A 16905-nucleotide genomic window follows, 5' to 3' on the forward strand; every position below is an offset into this window, starting at 1 on the left:
CATCAGTCACCTCATGTAGGCACAGGGTGTACATACCCCCATTTTTCATAACCCCTAACCAGCCTGCTTTGACAAGTGATGATACTGCTTGTCTTCTCTAGACCCTTAGTGTTCAACCTTTGTATGGTGGGTGTTTGAAGGCAGGGGAGGGAGAAACCAATTCTTCTCTTCCTGGAACTCTTTAATGACTGCTCCCTTACGTCCACCGATTTTACTTTCTTCTCAGGACATGATCTTCATCTCAACGAATGCTTACCACAGCCACTGCCAGGAGCCCCGGGCACAGAGTCATACGGATTTGCCGTCTCCATGGATTTCATTGCAATGCTTTCAGGGTAATCATCATTCTTTCTCCCAAGGATGCCCGAGGGGCTATCACCCCTACGACGAAATGAGGGCTGGATTGAAGATGTTCTGCTGAACACCCTGAAATCCCAAAATGATGGATCAATATTCATCTAGTAGCATAGTAAGGATAGTCCTCCATTCATCATCCGTCCACCCATTCATTCATTCCACAAATGCTTACTGAATGCCAACCATGTGTTAGGCATGGTCTAGGGGGTGAGAACACAAAGATAAAAACATGGGCTGTCTACCCTCAAGGAACTCTCAGTCCAATCTGGTAGAGCTTCTTAGATACAGCTAAGCAATTATAATACAGGTAGTAACTGGTGAGTACCAGAAGACAGGCCCAGGGAGTTCAGAGGAAAGAGAAAAGAACTCTGGCTGGCAGTTCGGAGGGATATCTACAAGGAAAGAAACATCCCAGGTAGGACTAGAAGGATAAATTCATACATAAAGAGTTAGAAGGAGGGAATTCCAAGGATGAAGAACAGCATAGATAAAAGTGGGAGACGATAAACAAAAGTGTTGAATATATACAGGGAACACTACAAAAATTCATTAATCTGGAGCAATGTTCTCAATGTTATGCACATGCCACTTCCCAGGCCCCAGCCCAAACAATGACATCAGAAGGTCTGAAGGTTGGACCCAGGCATCTGTATTATTTTTAAAGTTCCCCAGGTAATAGGGTGATTCTAAGGTTCAGTCCAGGTCAAGAACCACTGTACTAGAGGTAGGGAGGGGTTAGGGGAGGTGGGGAGATGGGAGGAAGTCAGTCAGGCAGGTCTTTGGCTGGCACATTAGACCAGTGCATCCTCCTTCTTAAAAGTTTGCATAAGCAAAGCAATGTGGCCTTTCTCCCAAAGCTTATGGAGAACATGGAAGAGCAGAAACAAAGGAGTCAAAGTATCAGAGGTATATTTTGGAATGATGAATCAGGCAGTGGCGGGGATAAGACCAAGGAGGCCATTTTGGGTGTTGTTTTTTAAATGTCTTATTTATTTCTGAGTGAGACAGCATGAGCGGGGGAGGGGAAGAGAGAGGGGGACAGAGATCGGAAGCCGGCTCTGTGCTAACAGCAGTGAGCTGGATGTGGGGCGCAAACTCACTTCACTAGCCGAGAGATCATGACCCGAGCTGAAGTCGGAAGCTCAACCGACTGAGCCTCCCAGGTGCTACCAAGAAGCCCCTTTCGATCTGGTTCTATTAATCGTCCTATTTACATCTTGAAGACATTGTGACCCTGCTGAGCACCTAAATCTTATACCCTTATTCCTCAAGATAAATACAAGCATTAGTTTTTGTTGTATTTATAAACATTACTAGTAGAACTAGTACATGCCAAATTAGACTCCTAAGGGTTAAATTTTCACAGGGTAAAAATTTTTATAGAGTAAAAATAACCTGACTATACAATCACATCTTGTTGGCAACAGGAACTTAACCCAGAAAAAAAGTCAGATTTGGTAGAACTAAGTCATCCAAACTAACACTGTCAATGTCCAGAGCTGTACCTAATAAAATTTGTCAATGATCAAAAATTGCTAGAAGATTAAAACGATTTTTGACAAAATTTAAATCTACAGAACCTGAGCCAGGAAAAATGGGACTTAGTGTTTTAGAACGAGCTTAAAGAAATACCAACAATGGGGAGAAACTATGATAAAATCTGATGAAAACAACACCAATGCAGAAGATCAATATGCCAAATCTGCCATAAACATAAAAAATGATCAAACAGTAATTTTAGAGTAAAATAAAAATGAAAGTAGAAAAAAATCAGGAGTGACCGAACCAACGTGAATTAAAAAAAAAAACAAAACACAATTGAGGAAGTAAATTGACTTTGTGGAGTTAGATCTTCAAAAGATTTTCTTGGTTAAAATGCATTCCTATGCATATAATTCTGGTTAAAATGTTTGGGTTCATAACTATCAAGTCTTAACCCTAACTTTATTGGCAAAGTAGCAGAGTCAAAACAGTGAGAATCTAAATATCCTGTAGGGATTAGATGGGAAGAGGGAGAAGACTGGAGAGGGTGTTATCCAAGCAAGAGGTGATGAAAGATTATGTTCAGCTGAGGGGTTGAAACCTCAGGCTGACAGGTCACGATCTCGCGGTCCGTGAGTTCGAGCCCCGCGTCGGGCTCTGGGCTGATGGCTCAAAGCCTGGAGCCTGTTTCTGATTCTGTGTCTCCCTCTCTCTCTTCCCCTCCCCCGTTCATGCTCTGTCTCTCTCTGTCCCAAAAATAAATAAACGTTGAAACCTCAGGCTGAAAGTCCATGCCCTGGTGAAAGTCCATGGCCCTGGTGAAAGTTCATGGCCCTATCTACAGACAGGTATGAAAATTTCACCACAACTTCAGGTCACAGAAACCATCTTAATGGTCCCTAACCCAAACAATAGCAACCAGGTTCCATTGGCCTGATGGTCTAGCATGCAGCTCCAACCCCAATGGAGGGAGATGCTTATACTTACTCTCTAGTTGTTTCTGAAGTCTCAGAAGAGCCATAATCATGACCATCCTCAGCAGCTGGGTAATCGGGCTTCCCCCAAAAGTTTGGAGAGTTCTTCTGATAATCCTCAGTCCTGGGATAGTCTGGTTCCCCAAAAAAGTTTGGAGAATTAGGTTGATTCTCAGCACCTGGATAATCAGGCTCTCCTAGAGTGTCTATGTATGGATTGATTCTGGAACCAGCAAATTCTGGATTCCTTCTAGAGCCTGGATGGTTGGACGTGGCTCTGGAGCCAGGGTAGTCAGAGTTTCCCTGAGCTCCAGGGTAGTCTGGTTCTCCCAAAGAGTCCAGATAATCAGGATTTGTTCTGGAGCCTGCATAGTTTCTACTGCTTCTGGAACCTGCAAAGTCAGAATTTTGTTGGGATTTAGAGTAGTCTGGCTCTCTGAATGAGACTGGATGGTATGGTTCACTCAAAGATCCAATGTAATCTGGCTCTGCCAGAAATTTGGGATAGTCTGAACTTCTTCTGGAGCCTGCAGAGTATGGATTGTTCTGGGTGCCAGGGTAGCCTGGATTACTCTGAGATCCAGGATAATCTGGCTCTGCCAGAGACCCAGGATACTCTGAACTTCGTCTGGAACCAGTAGAGAATGGAGTGCTTCTGGTGCCAGGCTGATCTGGATTACTCCAAGATCTAGGATAATCTGGGTCTGCTAGAGACCTGGGATAGTCTGAAGTTGTTCTGGAGTCTTCAGAGTATGGGTTGTTCCTGATGCCAGGGTAGTCTGAGTTGTTCAGAACACCTGGAGAATCTGGAGAATCCTGAGTTTTCAAATCCCCCCATGTCCAGTTCTGAGATCCTGAATATTCAGGGTAATCTGGATCTTCCTCATAGCCATAGTTCCTGTAGTAGGCAGACATGCTGGTAAAGCTTCTTTACCGTGGAATGTTAAAATGTTCCTGCATTTGTAGTTACTCAGGGATCTTTTTTTTTTTTTTTACCTGAAAAACAAGCAAAAAAAAAGGTCAGATTTTTTTTTTCTTCCCTGTAGAGATTGCTGGTTATCTTCCATTATTATCTATTCTCCTTTCTTTCATGGTTGGGTACACAGCTGCCCAGAATCAGAACTATGTATCCCAGCCTCCTGTGCCCCAAGATGTGACCATGACAGTGGTCAGTGGGATGTGAACAGAAGCAATATATATAACTCCCAGGGTTGCGCTGTTTAAGGCAAGGGGCACTCCTCCCTTTGTCAGTCTTCTTACCTCCCATAGGCTGGAAGGTGGAAATGATGGTGTGCCATCTTGGGCCATGTACACGAAAATGGCAACCACCCCAGGCATAGCAGCACGAAAGATGGAAGAAGCCTGGGTTGCTGATGACATCACAGATTAGTGCCAGTATATCAGCGAGGGCTTTTATATAAAAGAAATAAGCCTTTGTCTCCTGTAAACCACGGTTTTTGGGGGGTCTCTGACACATGTGGCCAAACTTCCATCCTAACCACTATATTCCCTTGGTTGTGGGGGGAGCAGAACAATAAACCAAAAGACTGGAAGAAACAAGGACCTTGTGAACATTTCGATTGCGCTTGTGGTTATAGGGTTTAAAGCATAAATTAGTATTAGTGCACAAGAGAAGAACACTTAATGGTAACTAGAGGACTTGGGTAGGAAGACAATTGCTACCATCCCTTCCAGTTTGAAATTGTGTTTTTGTGAGTTCTCTGAGCTCTAATCTATAGACAGGGTATACTTTCAAATCAGAAATAATGGGATTTTAATTTCTGAGTGTGCTGGATATCTGTTGTTTTCACTTGCCTATTACTCCTTTTCCCTTCTTTTGGCACCAATGCCCTGGTTTTCATCTGGGCACCTGCCCCTCCCCATTCCTGACTCCAAGGACGGTCACACGACCTAGGCTTAGCCAATCAGGAATGGGTATATAACCCAGGATTTGGTTCAGGAATGGGTATATAACCCAGATCCGTCCTCCAGAAGCTTGACTGGACTAACTGGGAATGGGAAAGATGACCTCTTATTTCACTAAGTTGCCAAGGTGATGGAATGTAAGCCTAGAACCAATGGTGTCATGTCTATAGGAACAGAGAAGAAAATAAGTACAGGAGAAAATTTAAAGGAAAGATCAGTAGGATTTGTGGACTAACCAGATACGGGAATGGTGAAGGGTAAGGAAATGAAAAGACAAAAACAGCTCCATGGTTTCAAGCCACCGTGATTAGATAAGTAGTGATGTCTTTGAAAGAAGGAAGTAAGACCATTTTTAAAGTTCAGCCAATGTTTACAAGTTTATCTCTATACAAACGAAAAAGGTTAGACTCTGTTGAGTAATCAGAGCTGAAGAATTAATCTTCTGCCATTACCTGTAGTCTTAGAATATGCACTCACCAACTCAATTCCTTATCCCTCAGCATAGTGGAAGTCAATTATTCATTATTTTGTCCCTGCCTAGCACCCATTTCTCTCTTTTATGATAACATTTTCCCTTGAGTAATACCTCTTCCCCCTCTTAGTCCATGTGGGCCAGGTGTGGACTTATGACCCAGTCAGAATTCTCTTCTTTCTGGCCACAGACATTGGGTCAGGGAACATAATCCCATCAAAGTCAATGAGATTCAATTCTGGGAGTTTTGTCAGAAATGCTGGGAAGAGAGAGGCTCTCTCTTTTGGCTGGATATGGAGTTAGGATGCTATAAGACTGAGGCTGCCAGAGGTCATCCGTGGAGGAGGCCTGAGAGTGATGTCGACAGGGAAGAGTGAAGAGCCAAGAGATAAACAAAAGAAAGATCAAATGTGGATGACAGTGTTTCAGCACCTGAATCCAGCCATGCCTGATTCATACTGGGTACTTGAATAATTACATTCCCTTTATTTTTTTTTTTTTAGTTTATTTATTTTGAGAGAGAGCACGTGCACGTGCACAAGCAGGGGAGGGGCAGAGAGGGAGAGAGAGAATCCCAAGCAGGCTCCGTGCTATCAGAGCAGAGCCCAAGGCTGGGTTCAATCTCACAAACTGTGAGATCATGATGTGAGCTGAAATCAAGGGTAAGAGATGCTTAACCGACTGAGCCACCCCGGTGCCCCTCATTACATTCCCTTTAGACTTAAGTTAGTCTAAGTTGGGTTTCTGTAATTTGCAAATGAAAGAGAAAAGTTTTGACTAATATGTCTAGTTTTGCAAACAGAAACATCTACATTTGTGAGGGCAATTAAAACTAAACGCTATATGATAATGCAAATTATTTCTCATAACATGGAAAATGAACCCATTCATTTGCTTATATGTAAGAGCACGAGGAAATATATTTATGATCTAGGATTTCCACAGCCTACCAAAACCCCAGCTCTTACATCTAACAAGCTAACTGATGCCTTCTAAATTCAAGAAAATGAAAACTGATACAATGCCACCTGAAGAGAAATGAGTCTGTCCGCCAAAAGTCAGAGTGTTCACAGCTGCTTCTTGTCCATAAACGCCAGAAATCGAAACAACCAAACATCATTCAACAGCAAGAGAAGTCAATAAACTGGAGCATATTCATACAGTGAAATATGACACAGAAGTAACAGGACTGAACTTCTCTACTACAAAGACATAGTTGTAGCTCACAAACATAAGGATGACTAGAAGGCTCAAACACAAAAAAAGGACAGACTGCGTGACACTTATCCAAAGCCCAGGAACAGGCAAACTAGTAAATGGTGACAGAAGTCAGAATACTGATTACCCTGGGGAAGGGAGGAGATGGGAAATGACATGAGGGGGCCCATATGTTGATCTGGGTGATGGTTACATGTGTGTGATGGTGTGATGTGTGTGTGTGTGTGATGGTGTGATGTGTGTGTGTGTGTGTGTGTGTGTGTGTGTGTGTGAAAATTCATCAAAGACACTTAAGAATTGTGCACATCTTGGGGCCCTGGGTGGCTCAGTCAGTTAAGTGTCCAACTCTGGATTTCAGCTCAGGTCACGATGTCACGGTTTGTGAGTTTGAGCCCCGTGTCCGGCTCCAGGCCGATAGTGTGAAACCTGCTTGGGATTCTCTCTCTCTTTCTCTCTCTGCCCCTCCCCCACTCACGCTTGCACTCTCTCTCAAAATAAGTAAATAAATAAATAAACATTAAAAAAAGGAACTGTGCACATCTCTGTAAACGTATTTGTCCTTAATTTTAAAAAGGAAAATGAAAAAGACCTAAACCAGAAGCCATAACACAAAACCCTCTGTTTTCCCACAGGGTTATAAAGCAGTTGGGGGAAAGGAAAAAAATAAAAAAAGAATAATCTGGCTCACAAACATTTCCAATTTTCTTATATGTATATACCACAGAAAATCTGAATTAATGAAAATGAAATCCAGGTAAGGACAGGACACACTATCTGGATTGAATCGTCTATCTACATACTGCTGTAAAATGAAAGTGGTCAGGAACCCAGCCCTTGACATCAGATATAACTGTATTTAGTTGCCATCTGCTGGCTGTGCAGAATCGGGCAAGCCATTCAACCTCTCTGAGTCTGTATCTCAGCCACCCAATCCTGACAAGAATATCTCATAAGGCTATTATAAAGAATGAACGAGATAAGTCACATAAAGCCGTTGGCACCAAGGAAGCATGCACTGAAAAGAAGCTATTATCTACCATTATTTGTATTTATGTGTAATATAAACCTTGGCAACTTCCAACAGAGAGGGGAGTTGGTGGACAATTAAAGTCACACACTCAACCAGGACCTGACTAAAAAAATAGACCATGTTTTATAACAAAGTACAGGGAGGAGAACTCTGCGTAATTCCTGGGCTGATGTAGTGACTCTAATGAACTAGATTTTGCTGTGAGCTTCTTATTAGCCCAGACTGAAAGGGAATCATGACAGGCTATCTAATATTTACTACTTGTGAAAAAGAGGAAGTATACCAGTTTTTCAAGAGGGCCACACTTCTCTCCCAGGATGAATTTCTGAAAAGAATGTGTCATAAGAATGTTTCCAAAGGGATCAGATAACCACATAATAAAGCCAGGGTTCACGGTCACCAGCAAAGAGCTCAGAAACTCTAGCGAATACACGCTGAGTTGCGGGGGGGGGGGGGGGGGGGGGGGGTAGAGGGAGGTCACTGTGAGGCGATCAGTGGCCCCTTGCAGAAAGGCAGCAGCACACAGCTATTTTTAGGCAATGGGTTGTGAACAAAAGTGACTGTGCCACTTCCAAGCCAAGGCATTTAATAACCAAAACACAGCTTTCTAGCTCCATTTTTCCTGCAATGGCACTATCATTTCACATGGGGACCCCATTCATCAGCCTCGGTTCCTGCATGACTACGCAGGGCACCGCCCACATCCACCAACCCACAATAGCTCTTATGGAAGCTTTTTTTTTTAAGTTTATTTATTTATGAGAGAGAGAGACAGAGACAGAGACAGAGAGACAGAGCATGAGCAGGGGAGGGGCTGAGAGAGAGGGAGACACAGAATCCGAAGCAGGCTCCTGGCTCTGAGCTGTCAGCACAGAGCCTGCCGCGGGGCTCAAACCCACAAACTGCGAGATCCTGACCTGAGCTGAAGTCAGATGTTTAACCAACTGAGCCACCCAAGCGCCTCCCCCCACAACGGTTCTTCATGAGCAAGAAATAAATTTTATGAGTTAAACAACATATTATATGTTCATATAAGATAGGTAGGTAGGTAGGCAGGTAGATGATAGGTAGGTAGATACATAGATTTTATATGTGATCAGCTACCAATTAGTTCCAAGTTTGTTGGTACAGTTCTATGTTCCACTAATATCACCTGACAAGAGCTTACTTACTCCACATGTTTTTCACAGCCCGGGCACAAATGGTGCTCTAACCACTACCACCTGTACCCAGACAAATTCCTAAACAAAAGGCTAAGCCCACAGATAAGGACTGGAAAGGAGGTGGGAGGAAGAAATAACCACAAGGAAATAGTCTTGTATTGATTGTCAGATGAAGTGGGAGTTAATCTTCTGAGAACCTTACTTATGGTTTCCTGTTACCTCTTAGAGAAACAACGATCCTGTCCTTTCAAAAGAATAATTTTGCTTTGTGCCTTGGGACAGCACTAAGATACTTTCCCCCCCCCCCCCAAATTGTATTGCTCTCCTAACTTTCCAATAAAGGCTATTGAACTATCTGTTCTGAGTCCTCCTTTTGACATCCCATTGACATCCATTTCATCCTTGACATCATCCCATGGGTTTTCCCACTTTACTGTTCCAACGGTTTTCAATCACATCCCCGAGCAAAGCAGATGCCTTCTACATCTGTTAGGCACTGGACTCCCTGTTTGATCTTGCAAGGCTCCTGGTTTGAACGGGAGACCCTAACAATCCTGCATTTGTCATTCAGCTAGTCCACGAATGTTGGGGGATGAATTACGTCCTACAGTCTTGATGAGGTCTCATTCAGGCTGTTTATCTGCATCTTGGCTGGCTCTTGGCCTTTCTACACTTAGGACACTATAAGCCAAGGCAAGCCACCCACAAGCTTGGTTCTGCAGCCACCACATGGCCCTCAAATCATAGGGACATAGAGCCATTAGTATTGTCAGGCCAAATTTGGAGTGTGATGACAAAAAACTGGAAACAATCCAGAAACCATAAAGAGAGGATGGGCCAAGTCAGTAACAGCACATCTGCACAATGGAATATCATGGAGCTATAGAAAAGAATGCTGAGATCTACACGAAGGAGCAGAAGATAGCTTAGTATGTATGGCTCCTCTCCCTAATCTCCTTTTTCTGTGTCCTGCCCCAGGCTAGAATCGTAGCCATGCAGAAGTGAATCACTGTGCAAAGGTTAATTTTGCTAATTGAGGTCAGTTATTACGTGAAAGAAAAGGAAAGAGAAGCCAGGACCTCGTAAAACAGCAGATCTGACCACCACCAAATGCAGAACATCACCCCATAAGAGGCAAAGCCAGACCAAGAATTCTAATTTCAGCTGTACATTTTACCTTTTATTTATTTATTTATTAACTTGGCTTCACACCCAGTGCCAGGCCCAGTGCCCCCAACACGGAGGGTAAACTCTGACCATGAGATCAAGACTTGAGCTGAGGTCAAGAGTCAGATGCTTAACCAACGGAGTCAGCAAAGTGTTCCACAGCTGTATGTTTTATCTTTTTTTAAAAAATATTTTTAAGTTTATTTGTTTTGAGAGAGGGAGAGCAAGCAGGCAGGGAAGGGGCAGAGAGAGAGGAAGAGAGAGAATCCCAAACTGCCTCTGCACTGTCAGCACAGAACCTGATGCGGGGCTGAAACTCATGAGCTGTGGAATCATACGCTGAGCCAAAATTGAGTTGGGCGCTCAATTGAACAAGCCATCCAGGTGCCCCACATTTTATCTTTTTAAAGAGATGAACTTTGTCATGCCAACAAGTGACAGGGTAAACCTTTCAACCTAAATGAAATCAATATTGCCTATGTTAGCTACATTCCAATAAATGATGTAAGATACATGTATATTAAGAGCCACAGTCAAAATTACCAAAGTAATCCTTTAGAAGTTCTTTCTTTTATTTTTTTTTTATTTTATATTTAAAAAAAATTCTTTAACGTTTATTCAGTTTTGAAAGACAGAGAGCATGAGTGGGGGTGGGGGCAGAGAGAGGGGAAACACAGAATCTGAAGCAGACTCCAGGCTCTGAGCTGTCGGCACAGAGCCCGATGCAGGGCTCGAACCCACAGACCGCGAGATCATGACCTGAGCTGAAGTCAGACGCTTAACCGACTGAGCCACCCAGGTGCACCAATCCTGTGGAAATTCTTAAATAGTTCTAAAAAGCCACCAACCATTTGGCTTGAGTGTTTTGAATTTCACTGGTGACGGTCCCCAAATAGTTGCACTAATTTCCAACAACTGTGGGTAGGTAGCCTTTTCACCTGCACACTGTCACCCGAGATGGACCACTGGGAATATTCTCCAAATTGACCTTTCTTCCTTTTCCCTGTATTACACCCAGTCTGACCATATGCAGCTTGCAAAAAGTCAAGTGCAAGATGTGAAGCTAGAAAAACAAGAACGGTAGGATTAGCCTCAGTTAAACTAGGTTTTTTCAATCTTCGCACTATTCCTACCGGAGGCTAGAAAATTCTTCGTTGTTGGGCACCTGTCCTGTGCATCCTAAGCTGTTAAGCAGGATCCCTGACCTCTACCCACTAGATGCCAGTAGCACCTCCCCCAGCTGTGACAACCAGAAATGTCTCAGGCATTGCCAAATCTCCTCTGGGGGCAAATCACTACTCCCACCACCCCACCCTGCATTTGAGAATGGCTGGGTTAAACTGTTATTAATGTGGGAATATCTAAAAAGGCTTTTCCAATTCTTTAAATCACTGATGTGAAGAAAAGATTATAGGGGGGAAAAAAGGATGCAAAGCAAAGAGAGACTTTGTCATTCAAGAGAAAGAAGTGGGGGCACCTGGGTGGCTCAGTCAGTTAAGTGTCTGACTTCAGCTCAGGTCATGATCTCACAGTTCATGGGTTCAAGCCCCATGTCAGGTGCTGATAGCTCAGAGCCTAGAGCCTGCATCAGATTCTGTGTCTCCCTCTCTGTCTGCCCCTCCCCCACCTCACTCTGTCTCTCAAAAATAAATAAACATTAGCAAAACCTTTAATCTTCATTCAATTCAGCATTGGGACTCTCCCTGTTCCTATTTAAAGATGAGGAAATTGAGGCTCAGAAGGACTTGGTAACTTCTCTGAGTTTTCACAGATAGTAAGTGGGGACGGGGATTTGAATACATGTTCCTTTACTACACTTGACCACTTCCTACATACACGGGCTTTGTCACTTTTTAATTTACTTATTTAATTGTTTACATATTCGGAGGGGCGTCTGGACGGCTCAGTCAGTTAAGCACCTGACTCTTGATTTTGGCTCAGGTCATGATCTCACAGTTTGTGAAATTAAGCCCCACATCGGGCTCTGAGCTAATGGCACAGAGCCTGCTTGGGATTCGCTCTCTCCTCTCTCTGCTTCTCTCCCACTCGTGTTCTCTCTGTCTCTCCCAAAATAAATAAAATTTAAAAAATTACTTACATATTTGCAACAATCAAGGAAGATTGCTGAAGCAGAAAGGGAAATAGAGGCACAGTTTCTCCCCCTATCAAAGATAGAAAATAAAAACAACTCGATTCCGATCCAGGTGAAAAGAAGCCTTCTTTGCAGAAAGGAAAATAGTAAACAAGTTCAATAAAGGGAGGCAAGAATTGGCATAAAGTCAGACATACAGACCAATGGAACAGAATGGAAAGCAGAAGAAAATATAAGGTCATATGCATATAAGGTCAAATGATTTTTGACCAGGGTACCAAAATCACTCAATGAGGAAAGGACACTCTTTTCAAAAAATGGTGTTATTTTAAGTAGGCTTCAAGCCCAGTGCAGAGCCCAATATGGGGCTTGAACTCATGACTCTAAGATCATGACCTGAGCTGAGATCCAGAGTTGGATGCCTAACCAACCGTGCCACCCAAATGCCCCATCAACAAGTAGTGTTTGAGAAACTGGATAGACACATGCCAAAGAATAAAGTTGAACCCTTACCTTATACCATACAAAAATTAGCTCAGAATGTATCAATGACCCAAAAGTAGGACCTAAGACTATAAGACTCTTAGAAGAAAGCATAGGAGAAAAGCTTCATGTCATGGGACTTGGCAAGGATTTCTTGGATGTGATACCAAAAGCACAGGCAACAAAAATTAAAATAGATCAACTGGCCTACATCAAAACAAAAAACTTCTGTGCATCCAAAGGCACAACCCAAAGAGTGAAAAGGCACCCACGGAATGGGAGAGAATATTTACAAATCACATCTCTGACAAAGGGTTAATGGCCAGAATATATTAAAAACTACCACAATTCAACAACAAAACAAAGAACTAGACTTTAAAAATAAGCAAAGGGCTTAAGCAGACATCTCTCCAAAAAATATATACAAAATAGCCCATGAGCACATGAAAAGATGTTCAACATCAGTAGTCACAGGAGAAATGAAAATCAAAACCACAGGGCGACATCACCTCTTTTCCATTAGGATGGCCACCATTAAAAAACAAACAAAAGCCCAGAAAATAACAAGTGGTGATGAGAATGTGAAGAAACTGCAACCCTTGTGCACTGCTGGTGGGAATGTAAAATGATGCAGCCATTATAGAAGACAGTATGGCAGGGGCACCTGGGGGGCTCAGTCAGTTAAGCGTCCGACTCTTGATTTCGGCTTGATTTCGACTCTTACTATCAGATTGAGGTCATGATCTCACAGTTCGTGAGTTTGAGCCCTGTATCAGGTTAAGCACTGACAGTGTGGAGCCTACTTGGGATTCCCTCCTTCTCTCCTCTGCCCCTCCCCCACTCTCTCTATCTCTCTCTAAGTAAATAAATAAACTTAAAAAAAAGAATTTAAAGAGGACAGTATGGCAGTTCCTTACAAAATTAAAAACAAAATTACCATCTGATCCAGTAATTCTGCCGGGCATATATCCAAAAGAATTGAAAGCAGGGTCTCAAAAATAGACAGATAGATAGATAGATACACCCATATTCACAGCAGCATTATTCACAAAAGTGAAAAGGTGGAAGCAATCTGTATCCAGCAATGGATGAAGGGATAAACAAAATCTGATGTATCCATGCACTGGAATTGGAATATTATTCTGCTGTAAAAAGCAAGGAAATTCTGACACATGCTATAACATGGATGGACCTTGGGGCGCCTGGGTGGTTCAGTCGGTTAAGTGTCTCTTTTTGTTTTTAATGTTTATTTATTGTTAAGAGAGAGAGAGAGAGAGAGCACATGAGCAGGGGAGGGGCAGAGAGAGAGGGGGACAAAGGATCTAAAGCAGGCTGTGTGCTGACAGCAGAGAGCCCAATGTGAGGTTTGAACTCACAAACTATGAGACCACGACCTGAGCCAAAGTCGGGGGTTTAACGGACTGAGTGCCCCAGGCACCCCAGCATTCAATTCTTGATTTCGGCTCAGGTCATAAAATCCAGCCCTGCATCAGGCTCCATGCTGAGTATGGACCCTTCTTGGGAGTCTCTCTCTCTCTCTCTCTCTCTCTCTCTCTCTGCTCTCCTGTCCCTCCCCACCCCCCACCTCTCTCCCTCAAAATAAGTTAAAAAAAAAAACCACAAAACATTAAAAAAACAAACATGGATGGGGCCGCCTGGGTGGCTCAGTTGGTTAAGCATCAGACTCTTGGTTTCGGCTCAGGTCATGATCTCATGGTTCATGGGTTCCAGCCCCGTGTTGGGCTCTGCTCTGACAGTGTGCAGCCTGCTTGGGATTCTCTCTCTCTCTCTCTCTCTCTCTCTCTCTCTCTCTCTCTGCCCTTCCCCTGCTCTCTCTCTCTCTCTCTCTCTCAAAATAAATAAATAAATTTTAAAAAATGGATGGGCCTTGAGGACATCATGCTAAGTAAACCAAGCCAGTCACAAAAAGACAAATATTGTATGTGACTCCAGTTATGAGACTATCTAGAATAGTCAAACTCACAGAAACAGAAATAGGCAGCAGGATAGTGGTTGCCAGGGGCTGGGAGGAGAAGGAAATGGGGGAATTATAATTTGCTGTGTTATGGGTATAGAGTTTCAGTCTTGCAAGATGAAAGTTCTGGATGGGGTGCACAGCAATGTGAATGCATTTAGCACTACTGACCTGGATACTTTAAAAATGGTTAAGATGATATGGGGCGCCTGGGTGGCTCAGTCGGTTAAGTGTCTGACTTCAGCTCAGGTCATGATCTCACAGTCCGTGGGTTGGAGCCCTGTGCCGGGCTCTGTGCTGATACCTCAGAGCCTGGAGCCTGTTTTGGATTCTGTGTCTCCCTCTCTCTCTGCCCCTCCCCTGCTCATGTTCTGTCTCTCTCACTGTCAAAAGTGAATAAAAGTTAATAAATAAATAAATAAATAAATAAATAATGGTTGAGATGATAAATTTAATATTGTATGTATTTTGTCATAATTTAAGAAAAAGAATAATAAAGACCAAAAAAAAAAAAAAGGAAGCAAGAATTTCTCCAAATCACAGTCATTTCAAAACAAAAATCCATTTTCTAAAAAAAAGTAAAACACTAAAGTGCTGTGTCCAGGAGAAAACAGGAGAGAAATTACTGGAATAAGCTGACTGCGTGAAGACTCTTTCCCCCCAGTTTCCAAATAAGCCACAGAAGCTTTAAAATAAATCAAAATCGGGGCGCCTGGGTGGCTCAGTCCGTTAAGTGTCCGACTTCAGCTCAGGTCACGATCTCGCGGTCTGTGAGTTCAAGCCCCGCGTTGGGCTCTGGGCTCATGGCTCAGAGCCTGGAGCCTGCTTCAGGTTCTGTGTCTCCCCCTCTCTCTGCCCCTTCCCCGTTCATGCTCTGTCTCTCTCTGTCTCAAAAATAAATAAACGTTAAAAAAAATTTAAAAAATAAATTAAAAAATAAAATAAATCAAAATCAGCTACAATCAATGCATATTGAGGTTTTGATCTGGGCCACTTACTTCAAGCCTCAAAATAAGCACAATAAAATCGTCACTGAAGGGTTGAACACAGCATTCATCACAGCAATACAAGGAAATTGAAAAGCCAACAATCCTGAACACATTTGCAGTCCCACCTGCACTTGACAGCTGACAAACGTGACACTCTCAGGAGCAAAGGAGAAGAAAAGCCTGGGGGTGCACAGAACAGTGGGGGGATTCCCTCACTTATATAGAGGAAGGCGCCTTCCCGGGGCTCCAGAAAAACTAGACCACAAGACAAAGTTAATACAACACAGAAAGAGAGGGGAGCCTGCGTGGATCAGTTAGTTAAGCTTCTGACTCTCAGTTTCAGCTCAGGTCATGAGCTACTGGTTCGTGGAGCTCCAAGGTGGACTCTGCACTGAGGGTGCAGAGCCCGCTTGGGATTCTCTCTTTCTCTTTCTCTTTCTGCCCCACCCGTGCAAACGATCTCTCTTTCTCTTTCTCAAAAACGAATAAATAAACTAAAAGAGAGAGAGAGAGAGAGAGAGAGACTCTCAATGTTTCCCCCACCTCCATGCCAACCCTGCTCAATAGCTTTTCACTGAATGGAGAATAACATCTAAACTCCTTACTATGGCGTGAAAAGTATCCATGAGCTGGCCCCTGCCCACCTCTCCCCTGTTTTTCATCGTCTAAATCAAGGGTTGACACACTTCCTCTGCAGAGAACCAGATAGGAAATATTTTAAGTTTTGTGGATCATAAAAACTCTGTAGCAACTGCTCAACTCTGTCACAAAGTCAGCCCCAGACAATATATAATTGAAGAGGTGTGCCTGTGTTCCAATTTATGGACACCAAAATTTGAATGTCATATAATTTTTATATGCCACGAATAATTCTTTTGATTTTTTTCAGCAATTTGAAAATATAAAATCCATCCTTAGTTGACAGGCCATATCTGAACTGAGGGGCATAGTTTGCCAAGCACTGGACTAAACACACTGGCCCGTTTTTCTGGGTTATGGTCTTTGCACATGCTGTTCCTTCTGCCTAGAATGCTTGTCCCTCTACTCTTGGCCAGGCTAACCCTTCATCCTTAAGGTATCAGCTGAAATGCTGCTTTCACAGAGAGGTCTCCTTTATTCCTCCACATGCAAATAGTTCCCCATGAGCCTCTATCACAGCATCCCACCTTTCTGCCCATGGGACTTACCAGTTTGCAATTATATATTAATTTTGTATCTTATATTGTTCAATATTTGTCTTCCACTGGACTGAAACTCTATGATGGCAGAGGTTATACTATTTTGCTCACTATATCCCCAGCATCTAGCACCATGTCTGGAACTCAATTAGTATTTGTTGACTGGGTGCACCAGTGGGGCTCAGTAGGTTGAGCATCTGACCCTTGATTTCAGCTCAGGTCATGATCCCAGGGTCATGGGATCAAGCCCCGTGTCAGGCTCTGCACTGAGCATGGCACCTGCTTAAGATTCTCTCTCCTTCTCCCCTCTCCCTTGCTTGTGTGCTCTCTCTCTCTCTCATATAAAAAAAAAGATGTTGAATAAATGAATATTGTCCTACAAAGTTCTCATTCATCTCA

The 16905-nt window shown here is 43.1% G+C and overlaps 1 protein-coding gene across 2 annotated transcripts in view; it reads right to left on the minus strand.

Annotated features, from left to right (window-relative positions):
• Positions 1–16905, minus strand: part of TMC5 (transmembrane channel like 5) — a 71310-nt gene that overhangs the window by 45796 nt on the left and 8609 nt on the right. For both annotated transcript variants that reach the window (XM_045461697.1, XM_045461696.1), the window contains exons 2-3: positions 2827–3809; positions 257–426 (exon numbers count right to left, since the gene is read on the minus strand). In XM_045461697.1, the coding sequence (XP_045317653.1) occupies positions 257–426; positions 2827–3728 (1072 nt within the window). In that variant the 5' untranslated portion in view covers positions 3729–3809. The remainder of the gene's footprint in view (positions 1–256; positions 427–2826; positions 3810–16905) is intronic.

The sequence above is a fragment of the Leopardus geoffroyi genome, chromosome E3 (genome assembly GCF_018350155.1).
Source record: "Leopardus geoffroyi isolate Oge1 chromosome E3, O.geoffroyi_Oge1_pat1.0, whole genome shotgun sequence".
Taxonomy (NCBI): Eukaryota; Metazoa; Chordata; class Mammalia; order Carnivora; family Felidae; genus Leopardus; species Leopardus geoffroyi.